Source organism: Chelonoidis abingdonii, chromosome 7 (assembly GCF_003597395.2).
Source record: "Chelonoidis abingdonii isolate Lonesome George chromosome 7, CheloAbing_2.0, whole genome shotgun sequence".
NCBI lineage: Eukaryota > Metazoa > Chordata > Testudines > Testudinidae > Chelonoidis > Chelonoidis abingdonii.
The window spans coordinates 96,232,011-96,251,824 of record NC_133775.1 but is presented as its reverse complement, the minus strand read 5'-3'; the positions used below and the strand labels follow the sequence as shown (position 1 = coordinate 96,251,824).

The window sequence follows — 19,814 nt, the reverse complement described above, 5'->3', positions numbered from 1 at the left end:
ACTCTGCATGTCTGCCTAGTATGATCTTTGCAACATAGCCTGATTCGGCCAATACCTTGATCCTTACTCTGCCAAGTTACTTATTTATACTTTTGTTACTTTTTACTTTGTTACAATCTCTTCTCTGTGGCTTCCCAAATCACGCCTATCCTAAGTCCATCCTGCTTAGAACTCTGCAACATGCCCTTTCATCCATTCATACCAATGTCACATCATTCTCAACCTGAAAGACTTCCACTAGCTCCCCAGTCACTACAAAAATTAAATTAATTTTACCAAGACTCTCCATTGCAATACTCCATTTACCTCTGTGAATCCATTTGCTTTCTTTGCTCTACTAGTTGTGACAACTTTGCAGACCTCAGCTTCCTCTTTTGGCAGAAGTTGTTCCTTTCCTGCTTCACAGGCTATTTAGAACACAAAGTCCACCTCCTTTCTTACCGCAGTTCTAATCTCCACTTTTATCTAAAAATACAACTCAGAGCCTCCTATTTTGCATTACCAACATCTGAGTAGCTATTGGTCACTTTCATCATGCCAGTACTTAGTATCACCCATGACTGGCGTAAGAAAATCTGAAGCAATCTGCAAAACTTTTTGATTTGATCCTCCAGCTGCAACATTCTTTCTCTTGCTGTTTCCTTCTCTCTATTTCAGCCTCCATTCCTGAGCCAGTTGGAGGGAGAAAAGGGATCAGGTGCAGCATGGCATAAGGAACAGATAACCCATAGATAACTGATGTGTGTTTGCAGAGTTTTAGGGGAATCTGACTCTCATTGTTGCTTCGTATGGCACACTCACCTGCTTCTGGCAGTTTTCTTGGTTAAAAATCTGATCAGCAGAACTGATGGCCTAAAAATATTTTGATTTGTCAAAAATTGGAGGCCACTTACCCAGTGTGCCTCATGGAAGAAATTAATATATTTTTTGTAAAACTAGATTGATCAGTTTGATAGGGTGCTATCCCTTTAAGAGGAAAGGGGTGGTGGGAACCCTAGCCAATAAATAAAATATGAAAATTAACAGATAGGAGGGAGTCTGGGTCAAGGTCTGGTAAGATTTGCAGGAACTGCAGTATGGGATGCAGGCCTCTGTGAAGGGAGCTTGATCTGGAGGCGCAGGTTATTTCTAAATTGTTGGGTTTTTTAATTGTTGCTAATAAACTGGGATTTGCTCATCTATATCTTGAGTCCTTCCATTTCTTACTCTGGGATGCATTTAGCCCTACATCACAATTACTAATCAGTGACATGTGTCGCAGAAATTTCAGAGTTCAAATTTCAGATTTTTTTCTGTAGTCAGCAGCCCTGAATTAACAAGTATACTAAAATATCCAGACTCTAGCCAAAGGGTCTTTAATTGATTAAAATCATGTAAGACTGATTACCTTTTGATGACCCCTGCTGGAAAGGGCAAAACTGAAATTTGAGATCATTTTATTAGTACTCATTGGTTCTGTCATGCTCTCTGGAGTGGTTCACAACTATGAGTGACAACCTCAGGGCGGACTGTCAAAAAGTAGGGCATACACCCCAAACTGGTAGTATGTTCTATAAATAGATTTCATCAACCCAGCAACAAACGTTAACTCGTGAAGCACTATAACAGACTTAACATGCAGTCACAGACACCAGGGTACCTTGCCACCTAGGCAGGCTGGACTTAGTGATAAATGGTCATTTACACCAAAGATCACAAAATATTCAGGTTGCTTCCCATCCCAAGTGACCAGTCACTTACCTCAGGTCAATTTGTACTTTAAATCTTACCCAAAGACAACATTAGTAGCCAATCCTGTAATAAACAAACGTGAAAAAGTTCCTTCTCTACCTTGGTGGGTCCTGCGCTTCTTGGCAGATTTGCTCACCTCAGTGATCTTCCCCACAGTCTGGGTCAACTTCTCCTGTCTCTGATCAGGAGTTGGGAGGTTTGGGGGGAACCCAGGCCTGCCCTCTACTCCAGGTTCCACCCTAGGGCCCTGTGGATTGCAGCTGTCTATAGTGCCTCCTGTAACAGCTGCATGACAGCTACAACTCCCTGGGCTACTTCCCCATGGCCTCCTCCAAACACCTTCTTTATCCTCACCACAGGACCTTCCTCCTGGTGTCTGATAACGCTTGTCCTCCTCAGTCCTCCAGCAGCACACTCACACTCTCACCCTCACCCTCACCCTCAGCTCCTTGCGCCTCTTCCTCCCAGCTCCTCTCTCTCTCTCTCTCTCTCTCACACACACACACACACACACACACACACACTTCCTCTCCTCTGGCTCCCCCTCCCCCACGTCTGCCTCCACCTGACTGGAGTGAGCTCCTTTTTAAACCCAGGTGCCTTGATTAGCCTGCCTTGATTGGCTGCAGATGATCTAATCAGCCTGTCTGCCTTAATTGGTTCTGGCAGATTCCTGATTACTCTAGTGCAGCCCCTGCTCTGGTCACTCAGGGAACAGAAAACTACTCATCCAGTGACCAGTATATTTGCCCTCTACCAGACTCCTGTACCCCACTGGCCTGGGTCTGTCACACAAACTAAAGGTTTATTAAGTAGGAAAAAGCAATGAGAGTTATTTACAGGTTGCAGTGGGAACATATATACACATATGAGTTACCATCTATGGTTCCAAAAGGTAACAGAGATGTAATCTGTCAATATTGAATGTCTTTTAGGGCTAATCCGGGTTGACCCCAGGGATCTCTTTTTTTGTTTCCTAGCCCCAGCCCTGTCAGAGTTCATACAGTAAAGAGATGAAGAACTTTCATGTCAGAGATCTGTATTTCCTTCTTCCAGAATTTAGGTTGATGGGAGAAGGTTCTTTGCACATAGCACCTTTATGGGTATGAGAGGGCCATTAGTAGGGTGACCAGATGTCCCGCTTTTATAGGGAGAGTCCCGATATTTGGGGCTTTTTCTTATATAGGCTCCTAGTACCTCCCACCCCCTGTCTCGATTTTTCACACTTGCTGTCTGGTCACCCTAATCATTAGCCCAGTCTTTTTATCGTGATTCTTCACAATGGCCCACTTAGTTTTGATAGTCCTCCTTGAGGGGTGGGAGAACCATTCCTCTTGCCTGAGTTCATAGGTTCAGAGCAGGCATTTTTACAGTTTAAAGCAAAACTTACATATTACCTTATTGCGTGGGATACATACATTACAAGTAAGATTAATATATGCAGCAACTTACAAGCATTTTATAGAGTCTAAACACATCCTTACAAGTCTAACTATCTTGAACAATACTAACATACAGAGGAGCTGGTCTGGTTTCCAGCTATGAATATGTCAGTGCTCAGCTGATGCCTACAGCATTGTCAAGAGCTTGTACCTGGTCAACCAGCATCACAGCCTCATAATGAATAAGGATAGCAAATACAAGCTTATAGTTCTGTTGGAACATGAAAATTAAGACATCTATCCTGAAGACACTTACAAATGTGCTAACTTTAGCACAGTAATAAAGTTAAGCACGTGTGTAAGTGTTTGTAGGATCAGGGCCTAACTGTGCCAGTCAGCCACCCTATTATGTGTCTGTTTTATATTAATGACATTATGATAAAAAATGCAGCGATTAGTGTTTAATGTACTGTATTCCATGCCAAAAAAAAGTTCTCTAGATTAATGAGTGTGAAAAATACCTTTGCCTTTGATTTCAAAAATATTCTCTAGTATGTAAAACATGGTCAATTTATTTTTATTTTTCATAGAATCATAAAATATTAGGGCTGGAAGAGACATCAGGAGGTCATCTAGTCCAATTCGCTGCTCAAAGCAGGACCAACATCAACTAAATCATCCCAGCCAGTACTGGGTTTATCATGGTGCCAGTGGCGCCATGGCCCAGGCCCAGAGTCAGAAGGGGCCCTGGCCAGCCCGATCCCCCGGGCATGGCACTGAGCAGAGGGGAAGGGACACGCTGATAGTGCAGGGTTGGGCGGGCCAATGTGCGTCTAGCAGTTGTGGGTTTGAAAACAGTGCCCTTGTGCTGGGCTGAGTGGTGCCACTCCTGCTGCGCTGTGCCTCATTGCCCCCAACAGGCCCCTCGCTCTGCACACCGCACCCATCACATGCCCTATTTCCCCAACAGGGGCCCACAAATATGTTTGGCTCTGGGCCCATAAAAAGTTAATCCAGCCCTGATCCCAGCCAGGACTTTGTCAAGTTGGGCCTTAAAAACCTCTAAGGATGAAGATTCCACCACCTCCATAGATAACCCATTCCAGTGCTTCACCACCCTCCTAGTGAAATAGTGTTTCCTAATATCCAACCTAGACCTCCCCACACTGCAACTTGAGACCATTACTTCTTGTTCTGTCATCTGCCACCACTGAGAACAGTCGAGCTCCATCTTCTTTGGAACCCCTTTTCAGGTAGTTGAAGGCTGCTATCAAATACCCCCTCACACTTCTCTTCTGCAGACTAAATAACCCCAGTTCCCTCAGCCTTTCCTTGTAAGTCATGTGCCCCAGCTCCCTAATCATTTTTGCTGCCCTCCACTGGACTCTCTCCAATTTGTCCACATCCCTTCTGTAGTGGGGGAACCAAAACTGGACACAATACTCCAGGTGTGGCCTGTCCAGTGCCGAATAGAGTGGAATAATCACTTTCCTCGATCTGCTGGCAATTCTCCTACTAAATACAGCCCAAGGGCACACTGCTGACTCATATCCAGCTTCTCATCCACTGTAATCCCCAGGTCCTTTTCTGCAGAACTGCTGCTTAGCCAGTTGGTCCCAAGCCTGTAGCAGTGCATGGGATTCTTCCTTCCTAAGTGCAGGACTCTGCACTTGTCATTCTTGAACCTCATCAGATTTCTTTTGGCCCAATCCTCCAATTTGTCTAGGTCACTCTGGACCCTATCCCATATCTACCTCTCCCCCCAGCTTAGTGTCATCTGCGAACTTGTTGAGGGTGCAATTCATTCCATCATGCAGATCATTAAAGATTTTGAACAAAAGTGGCTCTAGGACTGACCCCTAAACATCGAGCTGTTGATCACTACTCATTGACGAGAGTAGAGTATCATTTTTAATTATGATGGGAGAAAAAAATCCACAAATTATTCATCTCACACTGTAGTTAATGTATATAAACCAATACCTTTTTTTATGAAAATAAATCATGAATACAGAATTCATTTTATAAAAATACTAACTCAAAACTATTCCAAACAAACTTTTAGATAAAACTAGTACATCCAAATTAAACATTAAATTATTATTATTATTATTTTATTATTATTCTAACATAATATTTATATTGCAGTAGTGCAAAGACTTAGGATCAGAGCCCCATTGTGCTAGTTTCTGTACAAACAGATACGAAGACATAGTCCCTGCCCAAAGAGCTTATAATCTAACACAGTTTGACAATCAATATTACTCTGGAATTAAATAAAATATATACATTCTGTTTCCACAATAAATATGTTGACATAAATATACAATTGTTGATATAAATATACTGTAACAGTGGTTTTCAACCTGGGGTCTAAGATTTCCAAAGGAGTCTACACCTCAGTTTGAAATTTTGTAGGGATCCTCAAAGGAAAAAAGGTTGAAAACCACTGTGCTATGACATTGATACAATAAATATAATGAGCCCTAATGGGTGCCATAGAAATGCAGTTGGGCCCTGATTCAGGAAAGTACATTGATATCAATGGGAGTTAAAGGTAAGTATTTTCTGAAGTTCTTTCGTGAGTTGAGGCCAGTTTTATTATCTGTTTTCAAAGATGTCAACAGACAGAACTCTGAATTCGACCATCTAATATGAATTTTAAATAATTTTCATTTACAGGATTTAATTCTGACCATTTAAAAAGATACTAAATACTATAGTACCTCAGGAAAGAATAAGATGGAATTCATTATTTTAGTTGCCCCTTTCATTCTGTAACATAGTTGAATGCTCTGACTTTATATAAATATAAAGGCACCCTCTAAAATAATAAATACATAAATACATAAATAAATGCACTATAAATTTAAGTTACAAACATTGGTATGTTTTAGATATTCATGTTAACATTGTTTGTGTTGTTATGTATTTCCATGGTAATTTTGCAATATTTTCTTAATACTTAATCATGTGTTACCTAAAACATACATCCAACTAGAATGTGTTGCTTATCTCAGTTCATTGGGATTTAATGCAATTAAATTCATTCAGTCTTTCAAAGAACCTTTTATAGAAGTGCAATGCCCTCATTGGTCCTGCTTCTGTTTTCACACAGCTTTTGGATGGATTTACCTAGAAAAATTAAAAAGTTAATATTTGTGCTTGCTATAAACAGTCAACATTTTTTAAAAAGGAAACGTTAGTTGAAACAAAAAAGCACCATAAATTATGAATGACATTTTGTTCAATGTAAATTTTTCAGTAAGGAGAAAGAAATCATCTACATAAGTGAACAAAGAAAATAAGACCTTGGAAAAACAGGAATGTTTCTTTTTGGGTTATTTTGTGTGTCTGTTTCATGGGTTTTGGTTGACTGTCACAGGTGTTTTGGTCGTTTAGCTAATCTCAAGTACACCTTTAGTTTAAAATCTAATACATCTTTTAGGGGACTAAGGGTCTGATCCAAACCCCATTAAATTCTATGGGATTATTCACATGCCTAAAGCTAAAAATGTGCAAAAGTGCTTTGCTGGATGTGAGACAGAGTGCTCAGTACTTTTCAGGATCAAGCCCCTAAAGAGTTTACGATGATAGTTGAGGACAAGATGAAACAGGTAGGAGAAACAAACAAATGGGGGCGAGAGAAGAGGCTGGTCAAACAGTGATATAAATATGATTTTTTATAGACTAGCTGTCTGCACAATTTGTAGGTACGAATGATAAAATTCTGTCCCTTTGTAGTCAACAGGAATTTTGCCATTGAGTTCAAAGGGGCCAGAATTTTGTTTTGGTTTTATTAATGCAGACAAATAAGCAGACCAGTAGTAGTAATCGCAGATTTCCGCCTGTGTAACCATTACCAGAAACATACCAATAAACTTACTTTATCTCCTTTCTCTAATCTATGCATCAGCTGCTTCATACTGATTCGCATCAGACAAAGATGTTCCTTCGCCTTTGGCTCATCGTTAAATTTTTCTGTTAATTTTTCCAGATATTTCTCAGTATTACTGAGGTAATCATGAGCACATTTGCACTATAATATAAAACAATGACAAAATTATATTCTACTCAAACAAATTAAATATTAATCACTCACACACAACTCAGTAACCAACTATATGCACTGCAGTTCACATGCTAGACAGAATACAGACCCAAATCTGCAAAGATTTACAATGTGTGATTAACTTTATGCACATAAGTAGTTCCATTAAATTCAATGAAATGAATGCAGAAAGTTAGGCCAAGAAGTAAGTATTAAAAGGATCAGGGCTTTTGAGGCTCAGTCTTGCTCCTACTGAAGTGAATGTCAAAACTCTCATTGACTTCAGTGGTAATAGGATCAGATTTTTCATGGCATCATTTAACAATTTACTGTCCTCAACATTGTTGGCATTAAATATGACTTTGGAAGTCTACAATCCTTCAATTAAAATGTAACAGAATTAATAATAATTAATGGAAATTTTTTAATATACTTGTATCTCAGATGATAATTAAACCTTTCAAATATATAAAATGCATTTAATCTACAGTAGTCTATGTTAATATAATCTTTCTACTAAACTACGGCACATATTGTCTACTGTCACTGAATTCTCTTCTTTTTAACAGTGTATTACAGATAAATATCAATAATTTGCATTAGGTGGACTTCCATAATATGCAATAATGATAACAATTAAAAATTTTTTAAAAAACTTACCTCATAATTCTTTAGTATTGGAAGAAAGATCTAAAATTTAAAAAAAGGAATATTGTAAACAGATACTTTTAAATGTACATTGCCATTGTTCATTATCTCTAGCTTCATATCATCTTCATCTACGTTTCTATTTCTGAACTTCCTTTGAGGAAGCAATTGCCACATAGACTTCAGAAAAGGGTTCAACACACACTATCTTGAATATTCAATTGCAATAAACAAGAGACCATATCAGTAAACCAGAGTTGAAAGCCGCGAACACCAACTTTATGCTACAATGCAAAAAAGCGAAAGAAAATGAAGGGGAAAACTTAATGGCCCACCTGTTCTTTTGTCAGATTCAGAAAAGCTTTCAAGTTTTCTTTAAATTCTTCCGTCTCATTGCCCGCAGAGAGTGATAGGCAATAACTCAACAAGAACAAACTGAGAAACAGCATTTTCACTTCTAGGAAAGCTTATATTTGATTCATGCATTTTTGACATCAGAACTTGTTTATATATACTCACCTACACCTTGCATATTACATTAACTGTGTATGATAAAGGGAAAATTTTCTCATATAGGAAAAGGTACAAGTACTAATTACTTTACATATTGTGGGAGGCCTCACTGTGGGAGATGGGGGTTTCCTTTCACCGACATCAAAAAGGGAAAAATACCTTTACAGATAAGATTTGTCAAGATACCAAAAAACTGTTAGAAAGGAAATGGGAGTATTCCTCATGCTGTTAAATATAGATGTGTGATTCGGCTCTTGCTTTCATATCACAGACGTCACATTGGAAACCTGGACACCTGGGGAATTCTTGGGTTTGGTTTATTTTAGATGAGATCCTCCATTCAATGGGAGATTTGATTGCGGGATCAGTTGTAAAGCTGGTATTCTTCCTCTGAAATAATAATAGCTCATTTTAAACACCCAAGAATCTCTGAGCATTTTATAAACTTTACTTTATTAACCCTCATCATCCTTTGTGAAATGTACTAGGTATTAATAACCTTACAGATGGAGAAACCAAAGCACAGAAAGGGTGAATTGACCAAAGTCAACTAGCTAATCCATGATAGAAATAAACATAGAAACTAGCAACCAACTCCCCCACTCTCCCTAAAATGTGTGTGTAGAGAAGTCTTTCAGTTTTTTAAGGGAAGGTGCATGTGCTGAAAAATCAGTGGAGTCTGCATAAAGAACAAAAACGACTTTAATATATTTGCCAAGTGCTTATTAGAAGACAAAAATTGGTCATAAAAAAATTGCTAAAAAAGATTAAACACATACCTCTGAACAACAGGATAGAAGAGCCACCTTCTTTCTGTACTGCAGAAGGTACTCTGAACTTTTCCCTACCGTATAGAGCCCTTTTAAAGGCAACAGAAAATGTATGTCACATAAACAAGTCAGCCCTCCATACGGAGGCAGAACTCATTTTCCGGATACCATATTAATTTTATGAATACAGTGGCTAAAAATATTTAAACCTAAAAGCTATGGTTTTGATTCTCGTGATTAATTTTGAAATTCAGCAAAATAAAGATTCACTGAAGCGCAGAAACTCATTAATTGAATGAAAAGACCTTTTGGAATTCTTAAAGATAGGAGTTATTGCCTACACCATTGTCTATAAATAGGATATCCTAGGCTCAACTTAAGGTAGAGGGACAAAAAGACGCAGCAGTAAGTTTGAGCCACTGGCAAGGAAGACAGAGATCAAAAATATTTTCTCTGGTTAGAAAAGATTTCCTTTTGCTATAGTGTAAAGCTGAAACAGGAACTGGTGTTAATTATTTGTTTTAATATTACAAATAAAATAAAATGTTTCCTCTAGACTGATGGGGAACAGGTGCTATGTCACACTTTATTATTATTTATCATCATCATCTGGATTACAGTAGCATCTACAATGTGCTAAGTGCTTTCCAGACATTTAAGATGTTTGCCCCAATTTGCTTACAATCTAAGATGACTAGCATTACATGGGGCTTGTGGGGGAGGGATAAAATATGCAATATTTTTTAACAGATATAAACTAGTCTTCTATCTATCCATCATCAGCTGGAGTTTCTTGTAGGCATCATGATAACAATGGGTCTTGAAAAAGAATTTGAAAGAAAAGAGGGTTGTGGCATTATGGGTTCATAATGAGATAGTGTGGAAAAATATGCAAAGACAGATGTGGAACATGAATTTCCGTGGACCTCTTCTCCCACTATGATGTCTCTAGCCTATAGGGAGAAAATCCACATCTAAGTCTTTAATTGTCCATATTATTTAGTGCAAATGTGTGGTTGTTATGGCTTTCAGGCCATACTCATCATTGTGGCAGTCTGAAATTAGGGGCCACAATTGCACATTAATGTCTTGATATGACTACAAATCTGTTCAGCTTTTTAAACTAAAAACATTTCTGGAAATCTGAACTCTGTTCTGAGTGCCAGCCAAAGGAGACTGCTCAAGAATAACACAATGTACTCCCACTATCTCATCCCTCAATGACTCCTATACTGAGTTAGATACTAAGCTGGATGTTCATTGGGAGATAATAAATTGTCATTCAGAACAACAGAAAATGCTAGAATGGATAAAGTCTCTCATGAAAGAAACCTTGGCAGGAGATTATTAAAGACAGACCCTCATCAAAAAGCAATGAGGAAAAACTGTACCCCTGGGAGAAAACAGAGAGACAGCAGAGTTATCTGACTATACCGAAACGAGGACAGGAGACATTTGATATGGGTTTAATCAGGCTGCAACTTTATTATTAGATGTCTGGGGCTACCTGGCAGATAAAAATGTACAGTGCAGATAACTCCACGTTTATTCCATAATTACCCGGGGGGCTTCCACCAGCTTCCCCTGGCTTTCCATCCAGGTCCCCCCAGCCAATCCATTGCTGGGACCTTAACATCCACCCCATCTCACAGAAGGGTTAAGATGGGCTTTAAGGGGGGTTGGCTCCTGGCTGTATCAATCATGGGAATCCCCAACCCTGTTCATACCTTTAACGAACACCTCCTTTTTAAGTCCTTTTCCAAGCCATTTATCCAGTCACCATATACCTTCCCTTTGGAGTACCAGCACTGGACATCCACCCTACATTTATAGAATGAGTTGCAACATACAGCCTACCACCCTTCATGCCATGCATGAACAGAGCTCTTCCTGAACCTGCTGAGAGGAAGGTGAAAAATCCCCAACTGTACCTATGCCAATATGGTGGTTAGGAAAAGTATTCCTTCCCAGTCCCCATAAAAAAGGGATGGCTAGAGTAATGCCCACAGCAGGTCTTGACCAAACCTGGTATTTTACCACCCAAAGGGGAGGGAGGGTAGATACGGCCTCAGCCTGCTCTGTGTAAAAGGGGGCTTCAGGCACAGGGCTGCCCCTTTTAAACTCTTCATTCCCAGGGGATAAGTCAGCAACCACACTGACCCCTCCTCTTCTTTTGCAGCAGTTTTCCTCTCTCCCCACCCCCAGTCATAAAGCACTGTTCCCTTCATTTGACCAGACAGACAATTCCCCCCGCCACTTAAAGGTGTGGTGAGGTCAATGGCATGCCTTATGTAGCAACCAGATCATGACTGGATAGTAATGATGAATAGGCACAAGGGATCAGGCCCCAAACATAGCATGTAACCCTGTTCTGTGTGTGTTGTACCTGCCCTTGACAGTTAATGGGTCTGATTTTTACTTACCTCTTGGCAGAATTCAATTTTTATTTTTTAGCATTTTTTATATTTTTATCAATTTAAGTGTTCATAGTTGTATGAAATTATGGGGTGGTCAGACAGTGGGGCCAGTCGGAAAATAATTATTTAATGACAGTAGATGTTGAAATTCAAAAAGTTTAAGCTTTATAATCATTAAAACACAAACTGTCATCACGTCAAAATATACAAAGTAAATATACTTAAACTCAAAGAAATTCCCAAGCAGTATTTTTCTTACTTTGCCTATCTATGAATTTTGATTATTATCAATGGAAATATTTTCCATTGTTTTGTGTGTGTGTGGTGAAAGAGACATTTACTGATAAAAGTCTAATACTTCAAAGCCTATTCAAACTCCATGAATACCTTTTTACTATCACTCACAATGATTTCATCAGTGGAGTTATCACTGGACTAGGCTCATAGCCCTTGCCTGAACTATCAGTTACAAAACTAGTCTCTGGTCAGAACTCATGATGAGGTCTAAACCAACTTCATCTATCATTTATCCGTCAATCACTTAAACCAGAGATGAGTCTGATGGAAAGTTCAGATTCAGAAAGTTTGGGGATGTTTAAATGTAAAAGGTTGGTCCTCCGATTGTAGAAATAAGGAACAGTTGCAAAACTCAGATACAGCTTAAGATTTCAAACCTTACAGGATGTTGAGATCCAGGATTTTAGTTCAGGTCCATCTTTAGAACAGACCCAAAGTAAATTAAATGTATGTAACAAACTATATTCATGAAATGTTAAGGTTACAAGTTCAAACACCAAAAAGTCAGCAAATGCAAAAGGTAAAATTTGTAGAGGTACCCAGAAAAGGACAGGAGAGGTCTAGGGACTTTTAGCCACCCAGAAAGTGGGTGAACCTCCTTGCAATGGGACCAGGAGTGCATCTCCTCTTTTTCTCCCCATTGTAAGCAGGGTCAGATCTGAAAGTTAGGATAGTGACTTGAACTCAGTTCTTTATCCCAGCAACCCTTGATAGTAACCAGCTGCCTCACTGCTTCAGTATCTGCCACTGAACCAAAGAATGACAAGCACTTTAGCAGGTTGTTACTGTTACGACTTCTCTAGGTATAGCTCCTACTTTGTGTTTTATAAATACCTATTTAGTCACTAAAAGTGGAATCCAAATCATTCCATAGTTATGAGAGTCCAACATAGACTGCTGCTTATATGGAGAGTTCTTTGTTATTTCTTGATTTGTTCTGTTCATGTGAGATAAATAATTCAGACTGAAAGTATCTGTTAGCTGTTTGTGTACAGGAAAACATCTTAGATTCACCTGCAAAATTCTATGGGAGTGATGAATTTTGTGGCAATAGAATTCCCCTTTGGATATATCAGGAAGCAACTTTTAATTGTTTCTAATTTTCTTATAATTTAGTTGGGTGTGTGTTTGTTTTCCAAATAAATAAATACATTAGTTTTTTTAATGAGGACTAGACACAGAGAAAATTTGAAGTGGTTTTTGTTCAGTGATTTTGTTCAGTGATGAGAAACAGAAATCTTAATTTTTTTTTCAGTGGATGTATTGAAGTGTTTTTGTTTTATTTCCTTCTTCATAACCCAAACATAGCTCCACCTTTTTCTAAAACATCATTTTTGGACTGAGACCATGAAAAAATTCAGTCCACAGGAAGACTTTCAGAAAGCTAAGAACAACTAAAAACAGCAATTTGTAGTAGAAGCGTTATTGCACAATTGAGATTACCATACTGGATCAGACCAATGGACTCTCTAGTCTGGTATCCTATTTCCAACAGTGGCTGATACTAGCATCTTCAGAGGAAGATATAAAATCTACATAATAGACAATTATACAACAGTGTGCCTGTGGGGAAAATATTTCCCTACTTAAGGTGGTTAAGAAAAGGCCATCTATCTAGGTTTTCATACTGCAGTAGTGGTATTTTAGCACCTAAATAATACAGTAATTAGTGTTAAATAAGGGTATAAGAGACAGATATTTGTACTAAAACATGAGGGTTCAGATCCCTTATAATTATTTATTCTCTGTAATGTAACTGAAGGTATTCTTAGTCCATCTTGTTTAGATTCTTATGCCATGCCTACCACCATGACATTACTCATCTAAATGTTTGATCCTTTTTGAATCCTATTAAATCCTTAGCTTCAATAACACCCGATGGCACTGAGGTTAATAAATTAATTGCACAACACTAATCTCTAAACACTATTTATTTTCCAGGTAGATTTAATGGACAGGTTGTTTTTATCCCTAAAATTAAATTTTAAAATAATAATCCTACAGTAAGATACATTGCTATATTGTATCCTAATCCTACAATAAGCACTAATATTTTAAATGGGATTTTTATGGCTTTTGTATGAATTTATAGACTTCTTATTCGAATTCATAAATCGCCAACTCATACAATACTGTTTAAACTACAACCTGTAACCATTTCCTGGCTCAAGGTTGTCACTGAGGGAGAGCAGCTGCATGGCTTACACTGACATCAGCGTCATGGTACAACCGCTGCTCTGCCACGGATGTGCAAGCCCAGGCCATGAATGTAGAAAAAAGTCCCCTCAAACACACACAATTACCACGAATATGGTTGGGATTATTTTGCCATGTATGGTGAATAGCTCAGCTCTGATGGAACTCTTACCCACTGACCTGGAACATCATTTATCTTGGTTTTAACCGGAATTCTTATCTTGACAGTATTGAAGTGCTGAACAGGGTAAGTGGGTTTAAAAATGAAAACAAAAGACTGTGTTCTTACTCCTCTTTGGTTTGATCGCTTGTACTAGATGTACTATAATATAAAATTATCAGCATATAGCCTCTTAGTTTAGGTAGACTTTCACAAAAAGGAGGGACTGTGCTGGATTCTGAAACTGGACAGACTAAAGCATATTCTGATCTCTAATGGGGGTGTTCTATAACCTAGCGCCAAACACAGATAACATCTAGCCTTCATTTTTTTAGCATGGGCAAACTGCTTTGGTGTCCCCGATATGTGAGGTAGTTTTAGAGAGTGGGGGCTGTACATGATAAAATAATCTAGTTTCAGGCTATTAAGGACTTTAAAGATTTGGACCAAAAAAATTAATGTCAACCAGCATAGAATGCAGAGCACTTGTCCAATGTGTTCCTTGTGGCTCGCCTCACTCAGAAGGCTGACTGCTGTGTTTTGAACAACCCAAAGTTTTTGCCTGACAGTGGTTGCTAAAGCGAAAGTAGGGAGAGTTCAAGCCCAGAGGTGACTTGACATCAGGGAGGCAGCATGTACTGATCTAAAATAAGTTAGTTATTTAGACAGCTTTAATACACCTGTTCTCAGATCTTCAGCGCTGGATTAAATAACTTCTTTCAATAAAGAGCACCGGCAGCCCAGTCAGCCCCTATCAATAACCCAAGGATGGCCCACAGTCAGGTGACCAAACTGCTGTGGAAAGCTGGTTAAGAAATTGTAGTTTTTGTGAGGAAAAAATATTTTTCACAATTTCTCATGATTTTTTTTCTGTTGTTCTTTCATCTCCCCTTTCTTTTCTTCCCTTCGACCCCCCATTTCCAATGGTGACTTGGGAAAAGGGAAAAAAGAGGGAAAGAAGGGAGTGAAGGAAAAAGGAAGAGAAGGGAGATGGGGACTGACTGAACAAATGGACAATTCAGAAAACAACAAAAATTTCCCAACAACAATTCATTTAGAAAAAAGAACATGGGGGAGGCAGGGGGCAGAGGGAATGTTTAATGAGAAAGGTTGACATATTGCTGTATCTTGTATTGTTCCCTGAAGATCATCGGTGGTGGGTGGGGGAGAATGAGGTAGTTACGAGGGGAACTAGGAGGCTGAGGTAGATAGGGACACTGATATAGGAATGGGGCAGATGGGGGTCTGAAGAGGGTATCCTGGGAAGGCTGATATGAGGGGATCTGAGATGGGTTTACTGGGGTTTGATATGGGCATGGGAAAGATGGGGTTCTGAGGTGGGTATGAGTGGTTGATGCAAGCATGGGGTATAACGTGATATAGTGGGGGTCTGAAGTGGGTGGGACTGATATAAATGTGGGGTCAGTGGGGCGAGGGGGTTTGATATGGGTATACTAGGGTTTGATATGGGCATGGGGATGATGGGAATCTGAGGTGGGTACAGTGGGGGGTTGATATGGGCATGAGGAAGATGTGGGGTGTGTGAGGTGGGTATGGGGGGTTGATATGGGCATGAGGAAGATGCGGGGTGTGTGAGGTGGGTATGGGGGGTTGATATGGGCATGAGAAAGATGCGGGGTGTGTGAGGTGGGTATGGGGGGGTTGATATGGGCATGAGAAAGATGCGGGGTGTGTGAGGTGGGTATGGGGGGGTTGATATGGGCATAGGAAGATGCGGGGTGTGTGAGGTGGGTACAGTGGGGGGTTGATATGGGCATGAGGAAGATGCGGGGTGTGTGAGGTGGGTATGGGGCGGTTGATATGGGCATGAGGAAGATGTGAGGTGTGTGAGGTGAGTATGGGGGGTTGATATGGGCATGAGAAAGATGCGGGGTGTGTGAGGTGGGCTGATGTAAGTGTGTGGGTCGCTAGCAGGACGATGTCTGAGATCGGGGTGCGAACCATTGGTGCCTGGGTAACTAGGCAGCGCGCCCGCCTGGCCGCTGCCGGGCGCACGGCCCGCACAGACCTCAAGAGACGCCGCGTGCTCTGCCCCGGCACAAGCAGCTCAGGCGGGTGCGCTCCCTACTTGAACTGGGCGGGGCGAGCTCGCTCGCTCGCGCTGGAGGCCGGGCAACTACCAGCGTGAGCGGCGCTGCGGCCTGTTGTGAGGTGACCTGGGGCGCGGGCCGTGTGGGGGTCTCTGCTGGGGGCGCCATGGCCTGCGCGGGCTGGGGCTGTTTCCTGCGGGAATGGGGAGCTCTGGGAAAGGCAAGTGAAGAGGAGCGCTGCGCAGCCGCTCCCTGCCCTGGCCCAGGCGCTAACTGGGCGCCGGGCTGGGGTATGATGTGTCCGGAAAGGTGCGCTCGAGTCCGAGCGCCCGTCACCGCCACACCCGGAGCTCCCGAGCGCACCCCCTGGAACCAGCCCCCTTCCCGGAAATGCCCCGGGCCCATCCCCTAGAACAACCCCCTCCCGGAAATGTCCCGGGTCCACACACCCCCCAACCTGCCACCCCCCGGGAATGCCTCATGCCCTCCCGCCGCCCCTCCAAATGCCCCGTGCCCACCCCAACCCCAGACTCCACCATCTCTGGAAATGCTGCGTACCCACCTGCCACCCCCAGAAATGCCCCATGCCCACCCCCTGCCCTGCCACCCCAGAAATGCCCCATGCCCACCTCCCAACCTGCCACCCCCAGAAATGCCCCATGCCCACCCCTGAATCTGCCATCTCCAAAAATGCCCTGTGCCCATGCACCCAACCCACCATCCTTGGAAAAAGTCCAGTGCCCACCACTATGCTCTCTACACACCATCCCTAGAAGATGCCCCCTGCCCACCCCCACCTTAGTAACTTGGCATCCCTGGAAATTACCCACCCACTAACCTGCCATTCCTGGAAAATTCTCTGTGCCCACTCCTCCCCAACTCGCCATCAGTGGCAAATACCACATACCAACTCCTATCGTGATAATCTGCCATGTCTGGGAAATGCATTGTACTCCCGCTTACCCTGATAACCTGCTCTCTAGAAAATGCCTAATGCCCTCTCCCACCCTGCTAATCTTCCATTTTGACAAACTAGCCTGCACCCACTGCCAGTGTCCTAATCTGCTATGCGTGGAAAATTTCCACCCCCACCATGGAAATGTGCCATTTTAGGGAAATTTCCCTAGCTCACTACTATTTTGGTGTCCTGCTCTCTCCAGGAAATTTCCTGTACCGACTCCCACCAGAGTAACGTACTAGAATGTTTGCAGGGGTCGGGCAACCTTTCAGAAATGGTGTGTCCAGTCTTCATTTATTCACTCTAATTTAAGGTTTTGCATGCCAGTAATACATTTTAACCTTTTATAAGTCTATAATATAAAACTAAACTATTGTATGTAAAGTAAATAAGGTTTCAAAATGTTTAAGAAGCTTCATTTAAAATTAAATTAAAATACAGAGCCCCCCCGGACCGGTGGCCAGGACCTGGGCAGTGTGAGTGCCACTGAAAATCAGCTCGTGTGCCACCTTCAGCGCATGTGCGATAGGTTGCCTACCGTTTCGTGGATAGGGCACTGAACTGGGATTCAGGAAACCTGTGTCCTGTGTGTGACTCAACCATTGTCCTGTACTGTACTGTGATCTTGGGCAAGTCACTTCACTTTTCTGTGCAGCAGTTTCACCTCATATTTGGTCTATCTTGTCTAGATTGAGAACTGTTTGCACCAAAAACTGTTTCTTGCTATGCTAGCACAATGAAGCCTTGATTTTATTTGGGGTTTCTAGGAGCTACTGTAGTATAGATAATAATCTCTGGAATGGAATAATAATAATCTGTGGAATCAGGTGCAATGATCTGTTATTGCTGAGAAATGTTTTTTTTCTACTCCCCATCTGTTGCAGCAGTAAATTGCCTGTCATGGGAAATAACCTTTCATTCTCAAAAAATACCATGCTGCCGTGATCACTGTCAGGGAATGATGCACAGGGCAAATTGCTCCATGCCTCACCTAATGCCTTGGGGACATCCACTCTTGTGTTTATTTTTCCTAAATTGTAAATAAATCATATTGACAAATATTGATAGGTAAGAAACCTCCTGCCCCTGAATACTATGCCTCATAATCTTGTAACAGCTCTATATGGGCTGATGACCCTATTTCAGTTCCACTGATTTCAGTGAACTCCATGTGGCTGCCAGTGCCAACCTACATGATTGTAAGTGTAGGCCTGTAAATCTAGAAAAGACAAAAATATCTCATAGCACTGGGACCTTATGTGAATTAAAATGTTAGATTGTTGGGCAGAGGGTTGGGGAGGGAGATTACTGTAGAACAACGTGAAAGCCAGTCCATATGTGCTTGAGTTTTGATACTGTGTTTGTAGTGCCCAAATTTTTGAAATTTTTCAAGAAAAAGTATTAATTTCTATAACTTTTACTTACTGACACCTTTGAGCAAAAGCTCATTAAATTTGGTTATAGTTTTTACTGTAGTTAATTCAGGATATTTCTTTTAGTAAACATTCAGGAAATGTTAGACATTTTTAGGCTAACCTTAGTTGTTTAGTTGTAATGGGGAATAAGTAAAAAGTGGTAAGTTTCGTACCATTCTATATTTTGGTTGGCTTTTCACTGTAAAAGAGAAAATATCTAAACCAAAAATAAAATTTTCATTACAAAATAATTTAAAGGAATGTCTGTAATCCACACCTTCAACAATAATCAAAGAATCTTTGCTCTGCTTTCTTAAATTACACACAACATACTTTTTTTTTGATAGTACAGGATTTTTTGGGAGAAATGGGATAATGTTTGGTACCTAAATCATCACTAAATGTAACTGTTTATTTTGTAGGATTTTGAAAATTAATTCTTAGAATTCAGAAAAGAAGAGAAAAATCCTGCAGAAATGTCTAAGATTGATAAGATGAGCATCCTTGGAGTGAGGAGTTTTGGGGTAGAGGACAAAGACAAACAAGTTATCACTTTCTTTAGTCCTTTAACCATTTTGGTGGGGCCCAATGGTGCAGGAAAAACGGTAAGACTTTTGTACAGTGAAAACAGGCTTCATGTCGTTATAAATAATTACAAACTCGTACAAACATGGGTGATCGTTTACATGAATTTATAATTAATGAAAATATAAAACCTTAAACAGTTTTCATTTTGTGACACTTACATAATTTGGGCTCCACTTTCAGGCTTGCATTCTGCAACGAGCTCTGCATAGGCACAGTATTTTGCCTGCATGGTGTTCCTTGCAAGGTCAGACCCTTAGATGTTTTACAAATACCTGTTCATGCAGTAGGTATTAGAGCCATAGAAGTTAAGGGATGGGAAGGATCTGTTTAGTGTTTCTCAGTGACCAGTCTGTGGACTGGTGCCAGTCCCTGAGCTCTCCCTGACACAGTTTAGGAAGGCAGCAAGTCAGTCCCTGGTAGCCAAAAGGTTGAGAAACACTGCATTAGATCATCTAATCAATCTCCTTGCCAATGCAGAATTATGCCATATTATACATGTGCTAGTGTTTTGTCCAATCTAATTTTTATCCACTATTGATTGGAATATCTCCATTTGGGGGACTGTTCCACAAGCTAATTAGAGCTATTGTCATGAAACTTTTCCCAATACTCAAAAAGAACACTTATCTTAATTTCA

The 19,814-nt window shown here is 40.7% G+C and overlaps 1 protein-coding gene across 3 annotated transcripts in view; it reads left to right on the top strand.

The window, feature by feature from the left end:
* Positions 1-19,814, top strand: part of RAD50 (RAD50 double strand break repair protein) — an 80,049-nt gene that overhangs the window by 14,800 nt on the left and 45,435 nt on the right. For 2 of the 3 annotated variants that reach the window (XM_032769120.2, XM_032769124.2), the window contains exons 1-2: positions 16,259-16,337; positions 19,012-19,194. In XM_032769120.2, the coding sequence (XP_032625011.1) occupies positions 19,066-19,194 (129 nt within the window). In that variant the 5' untranslated portion in view covers positions 16,259-16,337; positions 19,012-19,065. Of the gene's footprint in view, positions 1-16,258; positions 16,338-19,011; positions 19,195-19,814 lie in introns of those variants that run through there. The other variant, XM_075068123.1, reaches the window with a different exon arrangement.